We start from the raw sequence: 20,407 nt of genomic DNA, 5'->3' as shown, positions 1-20,407 counted from the left end.
CGTAACTGTCACCTGTCCCTAACATCCAAAGTTTGAGACATAAATATGATTGTTATAAAAAAAATTAATTATAAATTGTTATAAAGAGAGTTATCTGTAATTATGATCTAATCAAAACTTGAATGGTGCTTGTAATAGGCCCAATTTGCCCGGGCCCAAAATCAAAAATAAAATAAAACCAAATCAAAAATTATAAATCCAAAAAGTGTCCAGTCCAATTATTAAAAAAAACAGTCCAAGTAAAACAAACATCAGACCAAGAACGAATCAACCCAATACAGTGGCCCAAATGCTTAAATGCTAACTCGGGCCCATTAAAATTTAAACCCAACTTGCCTAGATCCTAGCCCACTCACGAAGCGGCCCAACGCAAAATCAAGGCCGAAACCCTAGCAGCAAGCAAATCCCAGCGCCGCAGCAGCCCTAACTCCTCCACGCGTGCCAAGCCTCTGCCCTCACGCATGCGCCTTCGCCTCCGTACCTCCACGTCGACTTCTGCCCCCGTACACCTGCAAATGGGACGTAAACAACGCAGCAGAAAACAGAAAAAAATTATATTTTTCTTTTTTTTCATTTTTTGTTTTACTTTCTTCAGGCTTATAGAACAAAAGGCGGAACCTTTGTAAATTTTTGGACGCACACAATATCAATACGAAAAATTCAAAAGCAAAAAGGCTGAGTTTTTGAAGGTGATTCCCAAAGTTCTCTTATTTTTTTCTTTTTTCTTTTTTGATCTGTTTTTGATTTTTTTATACAAGAAGAATAAGAAATACTTACCTTCGTCCAAGCGCCGCAGAAACCTCATTTGCTTTGTTCAAATCGGAGTCTAAGGAGGTTTTTGGTTTGAAGGCGGTGTGGGAGGACGAGAGATTTACCTTATCAGTGCCGTCGAATCCTCATCGTTTCGTCACATTCGAAGGGTGAATGGGGATTTAGGGCTGGAGAGCGGCGCAAGAGGAAAGGGGAGGACTTTGTTGTTTTTGTTCTCTTTTCTCTGGTAGTTTAAAGGAGGGCGGCAAATATTAGGGATTTTAGGGTTTCTGAGCCATTTATATATCATTCGAAATGGCACCATTTAGAGCCAAATCAGTGGCTCTAAAACGACGCCGTATTGTGCTTACCCGATGACCTGACCCAGACGTGGCTTGACCCGCATGTTCTGGCATGGAGAGGGATATTTGCGAAATCGGTCCGTCCCTTTTCTGATATATTTGAATCGATCTCAATCCCTCTTTTCAATTGAGCCCCGTGCTTTGCTTTTGTTTCATTTCAACCCAGTCTGCAACACAGCGTTTTGGGGAAGCGAGATATTTCCCAATCGGGCCCCCCATATGATTCCCGTATTGCAGTATGGTCCCCCGTTTTATTTTAATCTCATTAGTTCCCTGTTAATTCGGCTTTGTTTGCGATTTAATCCTTCTTGTTATTCAGTTTTTTTTTTTTTTAGTTTATTAAGAAACTTATTGTTATTATTATCATCAGTATTGTCATATTCATTCTTATTCTTAATAGACTATTATATTATTACGTTCCACCTATATATATACATTGGTTTGTTTTTATATATATACGCTACTTTATTTTATATGCATCATTGTTTTAAGTTCCTTTTAAAATTTTATATGTATTCATTTTCCTTATGATATACTATTATTAATATTACTTGATTTTATCTTATTCCACAATATGATTTCTCTAAAATCCATTTCCCACGTATTTCTTAGATTTGTATATATATACATATGTTTTACATAATACTATTATATGTTCGCATATTTCATATAAAATTATTTTCATTATATCTTTCACATTATTATATAGATATTTTATTTCTTTCAAATATTTTAACATCTTTAATCTATTTCAACTTATGGCAATATTGTTAATTTATGCAAATTTATTTTAACTTTTTAATTTATATATATTATATTTATTTCTTAAATTATGTTTAAATTTGTGTATTTCATTAGTGTTATTTTCGCTTGATTTTTAATTAGTTTCCTCTTATTAGCTAATATTGATATTTACATAATGTACGAAATTATTATTGTTATGCTTGCCTGTATTTGTTCATTAATTGCCTATTGTTCATGGGCGTACTTTAGTTTACGAATTATCATTTCACGTTGTACCATCGTTTTTATATATGCATTCAAAATATTATAAATGTCAAAGTTATTTCATATAAAGATTTTCAAAATAATGCAATACTCGAAATTTGAAATCCTCGAGAGAATGGAGCCTTAACGTATTGGGTTTCAATTTTCCTCGTTGAATCTAAATATCGAAAATCTTCTTCAATTAAATTGCATAAATAAAAACTCATTCTTGGGAATTCGATACGTCGTGTCCTAATGTATTGAATATGACATGTCATTTGCCCGAAATGAAGATTTTAAAGAAAATAATAAAGGCTATACTCAATGCTAGGAATTGTGAGAAATTGTACCCTAACGTATTGGGTTTCAATTTTTCATCTGATTTAAAGCAATTGAATATCCTTTTTAAATTTCACCACCCGAGTTTTGAAAATCAAAAGACAAGCTTATTCTCGAGGACTAAAAATGTTGTGTCCTAATGTATTGGGTGTGACATTTTATTACTCTGAGACGAGAAGGTCTTTAACATTTGCCTCGATTTACCCAAGTATCTTTTATAAAATTAACATTAATAAAAAAGAATGGTCGTATTTTAAAATCTTTTCAAATTCTCGACACTAGGACATTAAACAATCAATTCGGTATCAATTTTGGGCGTTACGAGGGTGCTAACCCTTCCTCGTGCGTAACCAACTCCCGAACCTATTTTCTCAAAATTCGTAGACCTAAAATCGTCTTCAAGGTGTTCCGACCACACCTCTTTAAAAGATCGATGGCGACTCCCAATTTTTCGTTCCATTTTTAAGTCGACTAAAATTTTCACACTTTTTTGTTTTTCAAAAAAGGTGGTCTCGACAGTGCTCATACATGTTTCATGTTGTTTTATTTCTTTTATCTTCTTATGGTTTCTTTTGATGATTTTAGATAGTTGTTTCTTTTCTTCTTCTTTTTTGTTTTTGTTTTTTTGGATGTACTTTTGTGGACCTTGTACTCTTCAATGAACTCAGAGTTCCCGTTGCCAAACAGAAATCAACTGAAAATAGTTCTGATTTTTTTTAAAAAAAAATTTAATATACAATAAACAAGAAAACTGAATGGCAGATAACAGTGTAAACGCTTTTTTGTACTCTGTACGGGTTACTCGGTCAACCTGAATTCGACTGAGGGTGGGTTTGGATGGGCGATTGGGTGCGGTGCGATGCGTTTAGCTTACTTTTTGTCTCACGCTACAGTATCACTACAGTATCTAATCTCACCGCCCATCCAAACTCACCCTGAATTTGAAATGATTTTACAATTTAGACTAAATGTGACCAAAATTATTATTTAAATTTAATTGTAAAAATATTTTTTAACATTTTAAATATTACAAACAAACTTTAACTAAGCAAGTCATTTTTTTTTTCTTTTTAATTATTCAAGCCATGTACATCTGCTGTTGATTGATATTTGAGTTTAAAATAGAAAAGCTTAACAAAAGGTGTAGAGAAAATAACAGCAGAGAAATCACACTCTAACAATTACAACATTACTAACCTGAAGTATCTGAGAAAAGCGTATAAAAATTGCAAAAATAATCAGTACTCAAAGCTGTAAGCATGTGCTTCTAGTAAAACACCTTGTTACATTTAACTATTTCCTATTTATGCTGCACAGAAAACTAAATATTCAAATACAACACCTCTAAACTTCTGATTATTTGGGTCAATATGGAAATGTAACTCTTCACTCAAGCATTAACAAAGACAGTAAACAATTCAATGACCAATTTTACCAGCATTTGAATGTAATAACTACCTACTTCGCCAACCAGAAGCAGATTTCGGGATGAGTGAGATGGCATTCGAGGCAGCTTCTAACCTACACCACGGTTATGGTTCATCTGTTAATTCAAATTAAAAACAATGCAAAAGTGGAAAACCTCACATCATCTACATGCATTTTCACACAAGAGAGGAGGAAAGGAGAGAGAAAGCACTTAGATATCTCTTCAACTGCCTTCATAATTTCTGATGAACTTGTTTCCACCACTTGACCTCCAAAAACCATCTCATCGAGGATAGTGTGTATCTGCAAAGTGTTATTCAAGATTTGAATAAAATGAAGATAACCAAGTCAATCTTGGTGAGGAACAAAAAATGACCGGCAAAAGCAAGATAGATTTAAAACAGAATATTGTTGTAAGACAGCATTCTAGCGACTTTAAATCATTTTTCAGCGAACGGGTAAAATATTAAAATTTGGTCATATGAAGTGATTATTGAGCTTATTCTAAAACATTGTCCATATGGGCTATCAAGTTAATACTACAGAACTCAGGCGAAGTTAACTTCTAAAGTTGCAAAAATCAATGTCAAGTAACCCTGCCCCCCAAAAAAAAAAAAGGATTTACCTATCATAAACTAATATTTCGAACCTGAACCACACCCCAAAAATGTTTTCTGAGAACACCATTTTCTATAAGATTACCCATTCCATCCTCTAGCACTTGAAAGAAGAAAACTAAATAGATGCAGATATTAGTGTTGAGACAACCTTGCTGTAATTGAACACGATGTCAAGCTCGCAAACATTCTGGAAGCATTTGTCCAACGTTTCCACAAAAACTGAAGGCAGCACATCTAAAGTAAGTAAAATGATCCAATATTTGAAAGAAAAATCAGCAATTATAGTAATATCCAGCTGTCTAGTTTTTAAAGGGAAAGCATGACAAACCTGATAAATTATTGTCATCAGAGAACATGCAATTCTATGGCTAAGCATCCATTAAATCTTGTAGCTTAATAACAATAATCACAAACATCATTCATGCAAAAAAGATGATCATATACAGGTAGCATCTAGAAAGCATACTGATGCTATCGAGCTTTACACTTAAAAGAAAACTTAACTAAGGGTGGGTTTGGATGGGCGGTGAGTTTACCTGCGGTTAGTGTAAAAACAGTGGTGGCGGTGAGATTAGATACTGTAGCGTGAGACAAAAAGTAAACTAAACGCACCGCACCGTACCCAATCGCCCATCCAAACCCACCCTAAGTTGGGAGGCAAAACAACAGTGATCACTGATTCCAGCACACCTGAAAATCAATTTTATTCTCCGGTTTTCGCTAAATGCTCAAAAAGTAAAATCTATTTCATAAAAGGTGTATCCGAAATGAACTCAACCATAAATAATCACAAAGACCATAAAAGCGGATCTAGTCAGCTTTGCAGAAAAGGTTTTCTTATCTATAATACAAGATTTAAGTATTCAGAAATCTCCAAATATTGAGTAAATAGAAATCCTGGTTTTGAAAGGTTAGCCCTAAAAGAAAAAAAATGGAAAGATACCTTGTATCAAGTCAAGCACCGCTAGCTCGTTTTCAGAACTATCAAATACAAAGACAAAGTAAAGTGTAGCAAAATGCTTGTATACAAGACGACTATCCTGCAAGTGAGAATTATGTAACAATTAATAGAGTTCTAAAGCAGAGTCGTAATAAAGCTCTGGAAGTTATTAACAAGGTTCAAATCACGAGAACATAAGTGAAAATCAATTGGAACAACTCTTACAAGAACGAGAGAAAGTTAGGAAAATAAAAGAAATTACCAGACCAAAAATTGATTCCGCATCTATGAAATTGCTTACGTTCTCAGCTCTACTGCATAAGACTGTTAAAAAAATCAAAATCAAAACTGAAGGGAAAACAAAAGAAAACGACATAAAAAAAGATATCTATAAGTAGGAATTCAAGCATGATCGATTAGATGGAATACCAAACGAGATCACAAAAAAATGAAAACGAGGTTCAAGCGATCCAGAGAGGGCAATTCAAACCGCAAGCTAAACTAAGAACAAATCGAGAGAAAGGAACCTGAAAAAACGCCGCGAATAAGCTCCTGCTGCTTCTCAACTGACTGATTTCAACCAAATCCGGGGCCACGTCGATTATTGAGAGGGAATTTGAATCGGTAAGCAAGATTGCGGACTTCTAAAATGAAAAGGGAAGAGAAGCTTACCAGATACTCATAAAATTTTGCCAGTCGTGACTTGCCTTGAGTGTTCATCACCATCACAGCTTTTATCATCTTCGCTCCTTTCGCTCACTCTAACCAAACAGTAATCTGGATTCGTTAAATATGTTCGCATCTAAGTATATAATGTAAACGGAAGGGAAAAGGTAGTCACTCAATTATGGGTAGATTTTAGTTTTGATTATTTAAAAAAAATAATTATAACTTGGTGACTGACATTTTTGAAATTATTTTCCCCCATTTTAATTAATATGATGATATTTTAGTCCCTAAATTTTATATTTTCAAAAATTAAGGAAAATTGTTTTTCACTATAAGAAAATGAAAATGAAAAGGATTCAAAATATAATTTGTTTTTAAGATTTGAGTTTTTGAAAAATAATTTAATTTTTTAATTGGACTTTTTTATTTAAAAAATTTTAAAATTTTAAAAATGATATACCAACTTAGTTATTTATGAAAATGGTATACCAAGGGTGGTGGAGAGTGTTACATAGGCGGCACCACCCCTATTTTCTAACGCACGTCACTTTCAACTAATAATAATTTTTTAATAGTGCAGCCTTGTTGATAGGCAACACCAAAGTATTTTTCCCATATAGTTCCAATACACGGGTTAAATACGGGTTTGGATGGTGGTGCCCATGGGAAAGGCTGCACCAAAACTGGTGCTAATGTTATAGGCGACACCAATGGTACCAATCTTGTAGGCAGCACCAGTGGTGCCAATCTTGTAGGCGGCATTAGTTCCCAGCCGTTATTTAAGCAGTGTTTGGGAAAAAATTTGAGAAGTCAAATACAGCAAAAAAAAAACTCAATAGAAAAAGAGTAAACAGACAAAGAAGAATTCACAATGTTAGTAGATATGAAATTCATTTTTTACATTACAGTAATTATTTTGCTTGAAATTGTATTGAGAATTTTTATTTCTTTTTTAACAGATCTAATATTGAATATAGATAATCAATTTTTCGTATGTGTTTATTTCGAAGGAGTAATTTGACAACAACAGTTGGATGTATATTTGAATGTCGCCAACAAATAACAATGAGATTTAATAGAAATGTCTCAGTTGATGATATGAAGGAAAGGATTAGTGCAAAAATTATTAGACGTTGTGGGAGAAGGATCTCGAAACTTTTCTACAAGTTTCCAGTTTCGACAGATTTTATCAAATTCACCGAGATGGAACTTGTAGACGATGAAGACATAGAGACAATGGTCACTCTTTTTTGTGGGAATCAAAGCTACCAAAATGCACCGATTCAGTTATTTTTTTAGTTAGTTTATGTGGAGCCAGTTGAAGATCTCACTCCATTACATGAAGAACATAGAGTTCAAGATCCGTGTATGGTGGTTCCGATATCATACATTGATAGTCAATCAACTGTACACGGGTTCGACATCGATCTTAATACTACACCTGAGACTGATCCGAATGTTGATGATGGATATGATAGTAGTGATCCTTCTGATCACGAGGTCGATTGTGATAGTGATCCCAATATGGACAAGGTCTCGGATGATATTGACGATGAAGACGCAAATGATGATGGAAATGTTAACGCGTCTTCAGTCGGGAACCCGATTCGATGCATTGTGATACTCAATGATCTTGGGGCACACATGTCGCTAATAAACCCCGATGCGGCGCATGTAGCCGAGTTCCCGAAGTATCCTGATATACTACCTACTCAATAGTTGGTTAGAAATTCTGAACATGAGGAGTTGTTCGTAGGCCAAAAATTAGAAATCAAAGAAGATTGCATATTTGTCATTAAGTGATATAGCATGAATGTGTCGGTGTACTACAAAGTCATCGTGTCTAAACTGACATCGTGTCTAAACTGACATTGTATATTAGGGAGTGTTGGAGGTCGACAGAAGTCTGCAATTAGCGGGTACGAGCTGCTCGAGACTAGGATTGGACCTGACATGCAGATGTCTCTTCGGACACTAGACTATCTTTATATTAAATTATTTTCTTTATAATTTTTTACTGGTGTAACACCTCTAACCCGTCTCCGTCGCTGGAGTATGATTACGGAGTATTACAATACAGATCAAAACATTTAGTATGAAAGAGCATCAAATTTTCTAATTAATTATCAACATTTATATTATCATGTAATTTAAAGTGAAATATATACTCATGGGCCTAAAATCAGGTTTATGAGGTTTAAAAATAGTTTAGAAACAATCGGAGACCAATTAGAAACAAATCAGAAGATTTAGGGAAAATATGAAAATTTTTAAAATAAGGGTCACAGAGCCATGTGTCTAGGTTGTGTGACAGAGCCCAGACCATGTGGCTCAAGACATGACCATGTGACTACTTCACTCGCCCTTGTACGCTGGCCATGTAACTAACTATACTCGTGTAATAATAGGTTAAACGGTCGTATGGCCAGACCATGTAACTCACTGTGACCGTGTAACTTAGGGTCACACGATCGTGTCGTCAGTCCATGTAACTCACTGTGCCCATGTAACTTAGGGTCACACGATCGTGTTGCCAGTCCATGTAACTCACTGTGCCCGTATGGGCCAACCTCACTGAAAACAAATAAGGCACACGGTCGTGTGTGACACACAGTCGTATGACAGGTCGTGTGCATCCAAATTTGGTCCAAAACTTGTCATTTCTACTCCCAAATGCTTAGGTAACCAAACACACCAAAAGTACATGCATACAAGCCCTCAAAACACATTCAAAACACTCAAAGCATACCAAACAATCAACCTAGGTGCCTAACCAATGTGTCATCATTGACATCACAATTCAAATACCTAACAATCTATTATATTAGCTAAATACTCAAGCTATAAGAACATCTTCTAAACGACTTGCATTCATTCACAAAACATCACACATCACTTCATGCTAAACTTACCATATCTCCTTCACATTCAAGTCCTTTCACATGTACCATAACTTAGTACTCATGCATGTATACATTACATAATAAGTTTACACAACAACATCATATGCACATCATTTTTATAATACGAGTATCTACAAACTATTACAAAACATATTCAAATTCTCCTAGTACATGTCATATAAGCCAAAGTTTGTATTCAAAATCTACCAAAACGTCCTCGGATAGTGTGATTTCTCCAAGTTGATCCGATCACCCAATTTTCCACCAAAAGCTATCTACAAGAAAACAAGATAAAAAACACGAGTAAGCTTTTATAGAGCTTAGTATGTTCGACGGTTAAAAAGATAAATTTTACCAAATTAAACATATCAATTTTAATAAAAAGTTTAATAATCAAAGCTTCCTATCAATCACAGTCACAACAGGTGAGTCAATACTCAATCAAGAATGCAAATCAAGCTTTCCACATTTCAGTAACATTCGATTATCACTAACATTGCCTGATGAACGATATACGAATATGAGTACATAGTTAATCATCCAAAACACGCCAAACGCTCATACTAACCAATCCAATTGTTAACAAACCTCGACACTAAGTGCCTAGCCCTTAGGCTAACATCCGCCCCTAGTAACACGCTAGAAAACACTATAATATAACATGATAGTCCGCAACAAATGGCAAGAATTTGGTATATTCAGTGAACAGGAGTAGATCAGGAATCAACATCTCATCTCAAGTTAAACTTGTACAGCGTGCAACATAACCTATTGGCATGCCAATCGTACTCTATCCTACGTTCATCCGGCACAGAAAAACTCATTTCTAATCAATTTTGCATATAATTCATAACTTCAATGTTCATCACCTCAACATCTAATACTTAATGGAACATTCAATAGCAATTTATAATTCAAAAAATTTCAAGATAAAAAAAATTAAGCCGAATGAACTTACCAAGCTAAACTGCAGCAATGACAAAAGTTCAGGGACTATTCAGCAGCTCTCTTTCCCTCGATTTTTAACTCGTTCTTGATCTAGAATAATAATTCCATTCAATTAACCAATACCAACAACAAAATTAACTCATTTATGCTATTAAGTCCTTTTATACATTTTTACAAAATTACCTCTAACATTTTACCTTTTATGCAATTTAGTCCTTAAGTCTAAAACTCGTAATTTAACCAATTTCCACTAAACCCCAACTTAGCCGAACTGTTTAGGACCTCACTACAATCCATATTTACTGTTAAATCATAGAAAGTACAAGTAGATTGAGCTAATACGAGCTTAAAAACATAAAAATTACTAAAAACGGACAAGATTTACCTATCATTAATGAAGCCCTAAGCTTGACCGAAAGTGTTCTCTCCCTTGCTATGGTGGTTTTGGCTAAAGATGGAAAAATTGAGAAGGTGATAGCCATTTTGGCTTTTGTTTTACTTAAATTTTGCTTAATTTCCAAATTACCATTATAACCTTAAAAATTAAATAAAATTTCATGCTACTTGTCACCCAAACCGTCCACTAATTATTCAAATGGTATAATTACCATTTAAATCCCTTATACTATCTTCTCATAACCATTTCACACATTTAACTAATAGAGACTAACTTTTATAGATTTTACGATTTAGCCATTTTTACTTAATTGACTATTCAAACGATAAAATTTTCTACCCAGATTTTAATACAACACTAATGACCTCGTAAATATTAAATAATTAATATTTATGGACTAACACGTTAGATTTGTGGTTTCAAAATCATTGTTTCCAACACCACTAGAAAAACAGACTGTTACAACTAGTATTGGACTGTAAATTTATTTTCTGGACTGTGGCTTGGCAGTTTTTGTTTTGGGGATTATTTTTACACATGCTTAACTCATTCGACTAGTTCAAACTTAATAATCGGTAATTGCATATTAATCTGTCTAAGTAAAATCTGACATATTTATCGATTTTCGTTGCATCAAATAAACGGGTTTTTATAAATTTTAAGTGTCAACACGAAAGGTTTTCTAAAATATCACTATTAATAATTAAATGGTTTCTAAGTATAGGTGGCTTAATAAATGGACGTTTCAAATCTAACTCGAATCAACATCAACCATGATTTTCTAATGATTAGACGGTTTAAGGTTTAAAAAGATTTGTTGGGTTATTTAGCCATTTTGGTGGCTAGTGTAGCCTTCTCAATCTGGTCATAATGTCTAGGTCAGGTTAAGGAGGTTATAGTCAATGACATGGAAATTATTGTTGAAATGTTATTAAATAATTAGAATTGGACCATCGATGATGTGGTAGGAAGGGTCCATAAAATAATTTCTCCCAACAACCAGGTAATGGCCTCTCCAATAGCGCATTCGCACACTCACCCCTCTGGGACGACCTGGCAACGTAATTCGCCACCCTATTATTTTCTCGACCAACATGACAAACCCTAATAGTCCATTCCCAGTCCAATATTCATTGAATATGCCGCACCATATTGCATCCTTGTACCCCAACGGACCTCTTTGTACACAACCGAATTGGCTTTATATTATCACTTTCCACAACCAATTGTCGAAACCCTCTTTCCCAACCCAAAACAATAATAATTTAATTTATCTTATATTAATTTTTTTATTGAATTGGTGTGACGAGTTAATTAAATACTAATTTAATTAAAAAATGATTAACATATCTATTCTTTTTTTAAAAAAATAAATATAAATATGAGTATTTCCTTTGTCTTTTATATTTTATATCTATAAACATCATTTTACACTCAAAATAAATTTAGAAGAATAAAACACGTGGTGAAATTTAAACCTTAAAACCTTAACCTTTAAGGTTTCATTTTTACCATATAAACTTAAGTCATATTTGGTTTTCAAATAATTTTGTAATAAATATATGTTATACATTGTTGAAAAATATGAGACTAGCATTTTGGTGATTGGACTGATTTGAAATTCACAAGAAAAACCCTTGGATCGTGATTTTATTAGATGAGCTTTCAAGAGTCTATATTTACATTATGTATTTTTATAATGTATTATTCTTATGGTATTATTGTTTTAGTGAGATTGATTTAGATCTTCATTTGTAAGCAAGTCTCAAAATTAAAGTTTACATATGAGAGACTTGCCGAGGCGAATGTACAGAGAGTTAGGCACATAATTTGTTCTTACGATAATGTTATTGTAAGATTGCTATTTTGATAGTAAAACCTTGTATTGTAGTTTTACTTGTTGAGTTCACAAACGGTGAATCTAGTGGTGTAAGAGTATTGTGTCTTCAATAGAGAGATTTTTATACTTATTTTTAGGGCCATTTACTTTGCAAAATTTTACATTCTTGGTAATAATGTAAGATTCCAAAAAGAAATTACTATATTAGATTTCAAACCTAAGGTATCGAAATTTTGGAACATAAGAGCTAATCTCAATACCATATTTCTTTAAATAATCTTATATTTTGATGAGAATCTAAAATTTTGGGTAACTATATTATTTGCTATTATTATTTTAATCAATTTTATCTTTTGTTATGCATGTCACCTCACCAACTATGGTTTTCACCAGCACATTTGTTAATATGCTTAAATAAAGGCGTATCTAAGGCTTGGAGGTGTTTAATTATTTCTAATGGGCTGAAATGAATTGATTAAAAATAAATTAAAATCTTAACCTCAAATAAAAAGTAAATTAAATTTGTTAGTGTGAAAGATGGAAACAACCCCAATCAACACATGAATTAGCGGCTTTCCAACCTCTATCCTATACAACATAGGAACAACTAGCATTTTGTATAAATGTATTTTCATTTTTTTCATATATTCATTATTTGAAAATCAAACATTCATATCCACTAATAATAATAATTTATTCATATACTTTTATAAATATATTTTTTAATATAAAAAATATTTTTCTTTACTAAATTATAAAAAAAAGAAAAAGAACACCAATCTTAATAACATATTCATAATTAAAAAATGGATTGAAAGTAAATGAAAGATTAAAAGGATTACAAATAGTGGAACGCAAGCTTTCTCCTCACTGTATCATCCAGATTTGGTTAAGCATATCCTTTTGCATCATCTCATCGTCTCTTGCAACTGCCATATTGAAGAGATGAATGTTTTAGTAACCCAAAGTAAAAGCAAAATTCAAAATTAAGTTTTGGATCTGGATGGATTTGAACCACCAACCTCTCAATCCTCTTACAGGATTGAGCGCTCTGCCATTTTGAGCTTACAGATCTTTCCAATTCGTGAAGTTAAAGACACCTTCAAAAACCGACACCAAAGAGCCGACCTCAACCGTACAAAAACATCTATTTTGATAAATAATCGTGATATATGTATAATTGAAAACAAGCCCCATTTTTTAGACCCTCAAATCGCCCATGAAACTTGCTTGTAATCTTTTGGGGAAAAAAACACTTGCTAATCGGCTAAAGGAACGAAAAGGTTTTCACATATGCTTTCTAGATACCGTACAACATATTTATCCGCTAATACTCAATTTATTTATGTTTCTTGCGTTTTCAATCTATAAAATTCTCATTTTAAAAAAATGAATGAAAATTTAAAAACTAAGAAATATTCTAAATAATAAACTAAAAAAATGGATTTTGTTTCATATACATAATCAAAACTGTATAATGTCAACAAGTTTATTTATAAAATGAATTTTTCAAAATAAAAAACTTCTGAGCTTAAATCCACCCTTCAGCCTGCAATCTAATTTTAGTTACCAAGAGCCAAATTCCCGTTTCAGCCTTTAATCCACCCTTCAACCTGCAATCTAGATTTTAGCAATCCTACACAGTTGAAGAAACAGGACACCACAGTAATAAATAGAGTAATTTACTGATAAATTAAACGGCTCACAGTTATCATACCTGCTAAAGGAACATTATCAAAACTGCAAAAGATATTGACATAAGTGCGCAACATAAACAGAAAAAGGGGGCACCAAAATTTACGTGGAAAACCCCTTGAGGGGAAAAAACCACGGGACCTTAGTCCACTTTAAAAATCTTCACTATGTAATGGAACTGGTTTACACGGCCAATCTACATGTACCTCTTGTGGTATTTGATCAAGAGCTCTTCAATACTAATCTCACTACAGCACTGCATCATATAAAAAACCAAGAGGTTCAAATAATGACTTCAATGCTTCAACAACTCGATTCTGATTGAAATATCTCCAGAGAATTGACCTGCAACGCCATGGATTACTATATTCACCGTCTCCGAAGCTCGGTTCCAACTCCCAAGGGATTCAAACATAGATCAAGAATGTCGACCGAACTAGAGGCGAACACTTCAACGCACATATCTTGATTTCCAGAGTTAATCAAAGAGAATAGATATGGCATAAACCAAAAAATACCTCCAACATCATTAACCTCACTGCCGTGTCATCTTCACTGGACCAACAGATAGTATTCACAACCTTCAAGCCAATTAAACACAAGCCCGTGCAAGGGCCTAAACAACTACCAAATGCAATATACAAGCAAAGTACATATGCTGCATCAACCTACATATGACATTCTCCTAAGTATTACAGTTTCATAAAAGTAGTAGCAAAATTAACGCATTTCGCCTCAAATAAAGTAACATGAAAATGTAAATAACAAACGAAAAGGGAGCATAGGCTATTCAAGAGCATTCAAACAATTCAATAAACCGTGTGGATGAAATTGGTATAATAATAGTTATGATGCAAATCGACTCTTAAATGTTCAAATTAAATTCGAATAAAATTTTATCAGAAAATTAATACTTTTATCTATATATTAATAATATCTAATAACATTTTTTTTTAAAATTCATTAATAATATCCAACGAAACTTGAGTCAAGATTTTAAATATTTATTAAAACCAACATTAATTAAAATCTGCCATGAGAATCTGATTAATGGTCATGTATAAAACAGCTATATGAAACGATGATTGCTCTAATAATCTAATCTTCCATGGATTAAAATTAATGGATCATATAATGGTCATGTATAAAACAGCTAAATGAAACGATGATTGCTCTATTAATCTAATCTTCCATGGATTAAAATTAATGGATCATATTGCAAATTTCACAGTTATGCAACTTTTAAACTTCATTTTAGAGACTGTTTACCAAGTTTCATTATCAATGAAGATGCAAGTAAAACTGACTACTTCCTACAATTATTTTAATTAGCCCCGATGTTAATAAAATTATTCTGCTTTAAACTGGATTTTAAGTTATATCCTCTAATAAAAAATTAATTTCAAAGAAAATCATTTTAGGCTAATTACTAAAAGTTAAAATATTATTTACTAAAATCAAATAATTCAATTTAAAATTAAGTTTTTCTAAGACTGAAAGTTAATAAACAATTATCAATGATAACTTCAAAATCCATCATGCTCTTTTTCAAGAAACGGCAAGGAATAAATTAATAGTTAAGTTACAGGAATTCGAATAAAATTACCTCTTTTTTCAAAAATGTATTAAATCTAAGATCAATTATTAATATAAAAGATTAAACCCTTTAAAAATATGTTAAAATCTAATTAACACGATTTATTGACTTTTGTCAAGTTAACTAATTGAATGATAATAAAATTTATAATTAAATTTTGAAGTAGAATAGATAAGGCGGATTGGGTGTTAAATATGGAAAAATAATACCTTGGCCTTGAGAGTCGCTAGTGGTATAGCTTGGAGTTCATGAGCTTATTCCGACGTTGGTGATGATGTTGGATCATACATCCATCCCGTATGATGCAAAATAATGGAAAGAGAGCAAGGGAAAGAGAAGAAAAAAGAAGAGAAGACACGATACGAGACACCACAGCAGAAGGGAGAACCCGGGCAAACCCCCGTGCGATCTCCCCTCAAAAAACACCACAAAAAAGTTCAATTTTTATTAAGTTTGGGTGACCTGCCATGCAAGCGCACCTGTCATGGCAAAGGTCTCGGACGACAAAGATAGATCAGGACACAGTCCCCTTCAATAAACATATTATCAGTAGGACTTTTTGCCCTGACATCTTACACATCCTTTCATAAACAAACCAGCCGATTCAATCTCACGTCGCCGTTTCACACAATCAGATGTCTTGTTTATTTTCAACTTACATCTGAAGAGCGTATAAATCTCAGCCCTTGATGAGACCATCCCTGCAAAATTTACAAGAACAAACACAAACATATATAAGAAAAGCCTATAACTCGATAATATTCAGGTAAAAAAAGAAATTGACACAGCATACTTAAAAAGCCGCAAGAACTTGAACCCTGCCAATCTTTGCTTCCTTTCCCAGCAAAGGCCTTTAAAACCATAGCTCCAACAACGCTACTCCTTTCATAGTACAACATCAGAAAGCAAAGAGGAGATGTTGAACCGATGCGAGCAGATCCGAGGACAGAATCCCCGTAAGGAAAGACATCGGAGGAAATCTCATCTGCAAACAGAAACCGTAAGGCTGAGGAAGAAGGAAAAACCAAGAGATACTAATAGGTGGAATGAAAAGATGCCTATTGTCAAACCCTGATTTATATAGGTGGTTTCAGAACAACGAACGGCCAAGATACAAGGAAGATAGGAAGGATAAATGGGTGAGATGGATCCACGTGTAATTAAGAGGGCCTCTTTTGTTTGTTTTTAGAAAAACCATTTGCGGAAGGAAAGGGGCAAAGAGAAAATTTAGGTAGAAGCGACGAATAGTAGGGCACCACGTCCACGTGAAACATATGATATGAGTTGTATACAGGTCAATGTTGCGAAATTGCGTTGTAAGTACGCAAGTTGTGTTGGATTTAGATTTTTCTTTCTTTTTTTATCTTTTCAATCAATGAAATTTAAAAATAATGAAGAAATGGTATTCTATAGACTCTAGACTCCGCTTTTGGCAAGGAAAAGAAAAAGACTCTAGAGCCCTCTCGAATATGAATAATAGCAGCTTTGCCCTACCTATTTTAAATATATATTTTTTAACTAATCTCAAGATCCAATGATATTTATTTTTTCTAATATAATATTTATAATTATCCATGGTTCCTCCTCAACTCATAAACAAGAGGATAATGCGTTTCAGTATACTCGAATTCACATCCTCCTGCATTAGCAACCTTAGAAACAATATTATTAAGAAGAAAATAGTCACGAATCCCAAACATAAAAAAATTTATTTATTATTAAATTTAAATATAATAAAAATATATTTTATTAAAATAATATAAAAATAAATTTAATTTTAAAATATTATAAATTATAAATTATTTATCAAAATGATACAACAACAACAATTATTTTAGGTATCACACGTACCACGAGCGACACTATTCGAAATACCAACTAATATACATTAAATAATTATTGAAATAATAAATAAAAAATAAAGAAAGAAAATGGTTGGCGTCACACATACAATAGGCGACATCCAGCAAACTTTGTAATTCACGTTGGTGGGATAAATAAAATATAAAAATAAAATTAATTTCCAAAATAATATAAATTATAATTTTTTATCAAAATAATATGAAAGTTACATTAATTTGGATATGCTACTCAAAATACGAATTAATCATTATCAAATAATTACGATGGGTTTGATATTATTTTAATAAATAATTTATCTTATATTATTTTAGAAATTAATTTTATTTTTACATTAACCCTATCAAAACAATTTTTTTAAAGATTTATCAGAGGAGTTTATTCAATTTTACACATGCCAAATTATCTTTGATGTTAACAAAAGATTTAATTACAATTTCCTCATGTTCTTAGTTTTTTTTTTTTGGAAAAGAAAAGATGAATTACATTAAATGCATAAAAGTATCATTGACTTTATCTTTTTGTAAAAATTCCAAGCTTTCCTTAGGTACCTCATCAAAGACTTGTAAGGTTGATTTCCAATTCAAGCTAAGTTTAACAAGTCGGTCCGCCACCAAGTTCTGCTTTCTCGGTATGTGATTGATCCTCTACTGCCTTTTAAACCTCATGATATAATGAGTCTTTCTAAGCACAATAATCCCTGGATCCTCCAATCCCAAATCGGTCAAGGCTTGGACTACTTCAAGGTTATCAGTTTGAATTATGTCCCTTTCTGTATCCTTTATTAAGTAAAATAAGGATCTCATCTAGGATATTCCAAACTTTGGTCTCAAATGGGGAACAAACATCTAAATAGTGACTGAATTCCATAATCCAATTTCCTTCCTTGTCTTGTACCACGCCTCCTATTACAGCATAACTAGTTTCTCTGACCACAGCACCATCAGTGGATAAAAGTACCCGTGTATTATAAGAAATATTAATAGGATTCAAGCTGGGAATATTGCTTTTGTATCCACTAAAGTATGATTGAAATTGGCGAGCCCAACTAATAGAGACTTTCGCCACTTCAGTTGCCGACCAAGAAATATTCTGAAAGATGAAGAGATTTCTATTCTTCCAGATACACCAAGCAATTAATCCAAAGAGGCACGACCAAGTGATCCCACTATCCTGCAATCTCACATGGCAACAAAGGTTAGATGAAAGCCAAACCTGGAATGAGTCAGAAAAGAAGCTTTGCTTTAGATGATTTGGAAGCACATACATCTACACATCCCTCATTGCCAGACAATCTCGAAGAACATGGACCATATCCTCAAACTCATGTCCACACACAATGCAAGAGTTGCTTTGACCGATCCCTCATTTTGTATGCTTCGAATTAGTAAGAAGTCTCTGCTTAAAATCAAGCCAAAGAAAAAAATCTCACTCTATGTGGACCTTGATATTTCCAAATAGTCTTCCAATACTCCTCTTGAGAACTCCAAGTATCTTCTTTTAAAGTCCAGAAAGCACTACGAACTGAAAAGGTTCCTGACATTAATCGAGCCCATATCACTTTGTCTGATCCTGAATCCAGATGAGAAGAAGGGATACTGGTAATTCTATTAATCACATATTCAGGCAGCCAGACGCGAAACAAATCCAAGTTCCAGCTTCCATCAAAGTTGACCAACTCCCTAACAAAACAATCCAAATCAAGGTTAGTAGAAGATGGAATTTTTAAGAGTAAAGGGCCATACCTAGGAACCAAGAATCTTCCAAACAACGGATACTTGCACCATCTCCAATAGCCCAAGCTAAGTTTTCACGAAGTAACGACCATATCTTGGAAAGAGACCACCATGAGTGTGAGCACTAACTCCTATTAATAGTTTCTAGGATTTGCTCTTTCCATCCATACTTAGATCGAAGGACACGAACCCATAAAGTATTACTATTAGAGACTAAATTGAATCTAATATTCATGAGAAAAGACATGTTTTGATCACTCAAGTGTCGAAACCCAAGCCCACCTCGAGACCGTGGCTGGCATATAAAGTCCCAACCCACTAACGACATTTTTGGGTGACATATTAGTCTATTAGAGTTTAAATTACTTAATATTGAATTCAACTTTTATTATTTTTTTAAAGAAAATTGTTGACTTTTATTCTTTATTATACCAACCTCAGAAAATATAGTTTATGAATAAAATTATAGGCCTCAAGCCCAAGTTAATAAGCAAACCCGAAGTTTAACTTTACAAGATAGTCATTTGACATGTAGCATGCAAGTAGGGGCGAAACAAACCCTTAAAATCGAAAATTTTTCATTTAGGCTTAAAATTTTAAAATAATAGAGGTAAAATTTTACTTCGGCTCTCTTTAAAAATATAAAAATTTAATTTAATTTTTTAAAAATTATAAAGATATAGACTATTAAAATAATAAAATTATATTTTTACTATTGTAAAAATTACAATTTAATTTCGACCCTTCTAAACAAATTTTCTAATTTCACACCTACATGAAAAAAGTTCTAAAAACATTTTTCTATAAGGAGTACACTAACTCTAACCAATCGCATAAAAAAACACCGCTTTCACCTTCTACACCCACTCATACAATCAGCACATTGAGGGATGACCACTAAAATTGTTAGTATTTTGCTATTTTTTTTCCTATGCTTCAGTGAATACCTCTTTTACTAACTTGAGTATTAAAGAGCACTCGAGAGCATAAACTTTAGCCCCATCATAGTTCTTCCTTTATCTCGCAAGCTTAAAGCCTTTAGTAGCCCTAAATTAACTATCAACCCATCGTTTGCTTAAAAGAAGTAAATATTTGGCGATGTATGTGAAAACAGAATAGAAAGACAAGATACACTTTTGAAGCAAACCCTACCGATACTCAAACTAACCCTATTAACAACTAAAACAACCTTTCGGGGCACTAAAACCAACCCGTTTAACACCACAAGAAACACTTATAATAATACTAAAAAATTCACATTTGGTGTCACCACAACTAATGTCTTCAAAGCCAACCATAATGCTCATGGGTTGCGGGAATTGCAACATGCTTCGGA

At 33.1% G+C, this 20,407-nt stretch overlaps 1 protein-coding gene and 1 long non-coding RNA gene across 4 annotated transcripts; both read right to left on the bottom strand.

Annotated features, from left to right (window-relative positions):
- Positions 1 to 3,631: 3,631 nt before the first annotated feature.
- LOC105763281 (AP-3 complex subunit sigma) lies at positions 3,632 to 6,273 on the bottom strand. The gene is made up of 7 exons (XM_012581437.2): positions 6,099 to 6,273; positions 5,954 to 5,996; positions 5,689 to 5,750; positions 5,430 to 5,526; positions 4,635 to 4,705; positions 4,078 to 4,169; positions 3,632 to 3,959 (listed from the first exon to the last, which is right to left on the bottom strand). The coding sequence occupies exons 1-7, from the start codon at positions 6,165 to 6,167 to the stop codon at positions 3,893 to 3,895; spliced, it is 501 nt and encodes a 166-aa protein (XP_012436891.2). The 5' UTR covers positions 6,168 to 6,273; the 3' UTR covers positions 3,632 to 3,892.
- Positions 6,274 to 8,991: 2,718 nt separating this feature from the next.
- On the bottom strand, positions 8,992 to 16,537 carry LOC105763282 (uncharacterized). Of its 3 annotated transcripts, XR_008191834.1 has the most exons (5): positions 16,269 to 16,537; positions 13,206 to 16,176; positions 13,026 to 13,112; positions 9,957 to 10,036; positions 8,992 to 9,273 (listed from the first exon to the last, which is right to left on the bottom strand). It is a non-coding gene; the product is annotated as an uncharacterized LOC105763282 (long non-coding RNA). The 3 variants fall into 3 exon arrangements; XR_008191833.1 differs by having other exon boundaries at positions 13,026 to 16,176; XR_001124152.2 differs by lacking the exons at positions 8,992 to 9,273; positions 9,957 to 10,036 and having other exon boundaries at positions 12,965 to 13,112.
- Positions 16,538 to 20,407: the final 3,870 nt, after the last annotated feature.

The sequence above is a fragment of the Gossypium raimondii genome, chromosome 12 (assembly GCF_025698545.1).
Source record: "Gossypium raimondii isolate GPD5lz chromosome 12, ASM2569854v1, whole genome shotgun sequence".
NCBI classification, from domain to species: Eukaryota; Viridiplantae; Streptophyta; class Magnoliopsida; order Malvales; family Malvaceae; genus Gossypium; species Gossypium raimondii.
The sequence above is the reverse complement of the archived record's forward strand: the minus strand, read 5'-3'. Positions and strand labels throughout refer to the sequence as shown.

Coding starts and splice junctions, on each gene's coding strand:
- LOC105763281 (XM_012581437.2), bottom strand. CDS start 6,167: ATGATAAAAGCTGTGATGGTGATGAACACTCAAGGCAAGTCACGACTG. Junction 4,706..5,429: donor GGTGCTTGACTTGATACAAG/GTATCTTTCCAT, acceptor TGCTGCCTTCAG/TTTTTGTGGAAACGTTGGAC. Junction 4,170..4,634: donor TCGTGTTCAATTACAGCAAG/GTTGTCTCAACA, acceptor AACACTTTGCAG/ATACACACTATCCTCGATGA.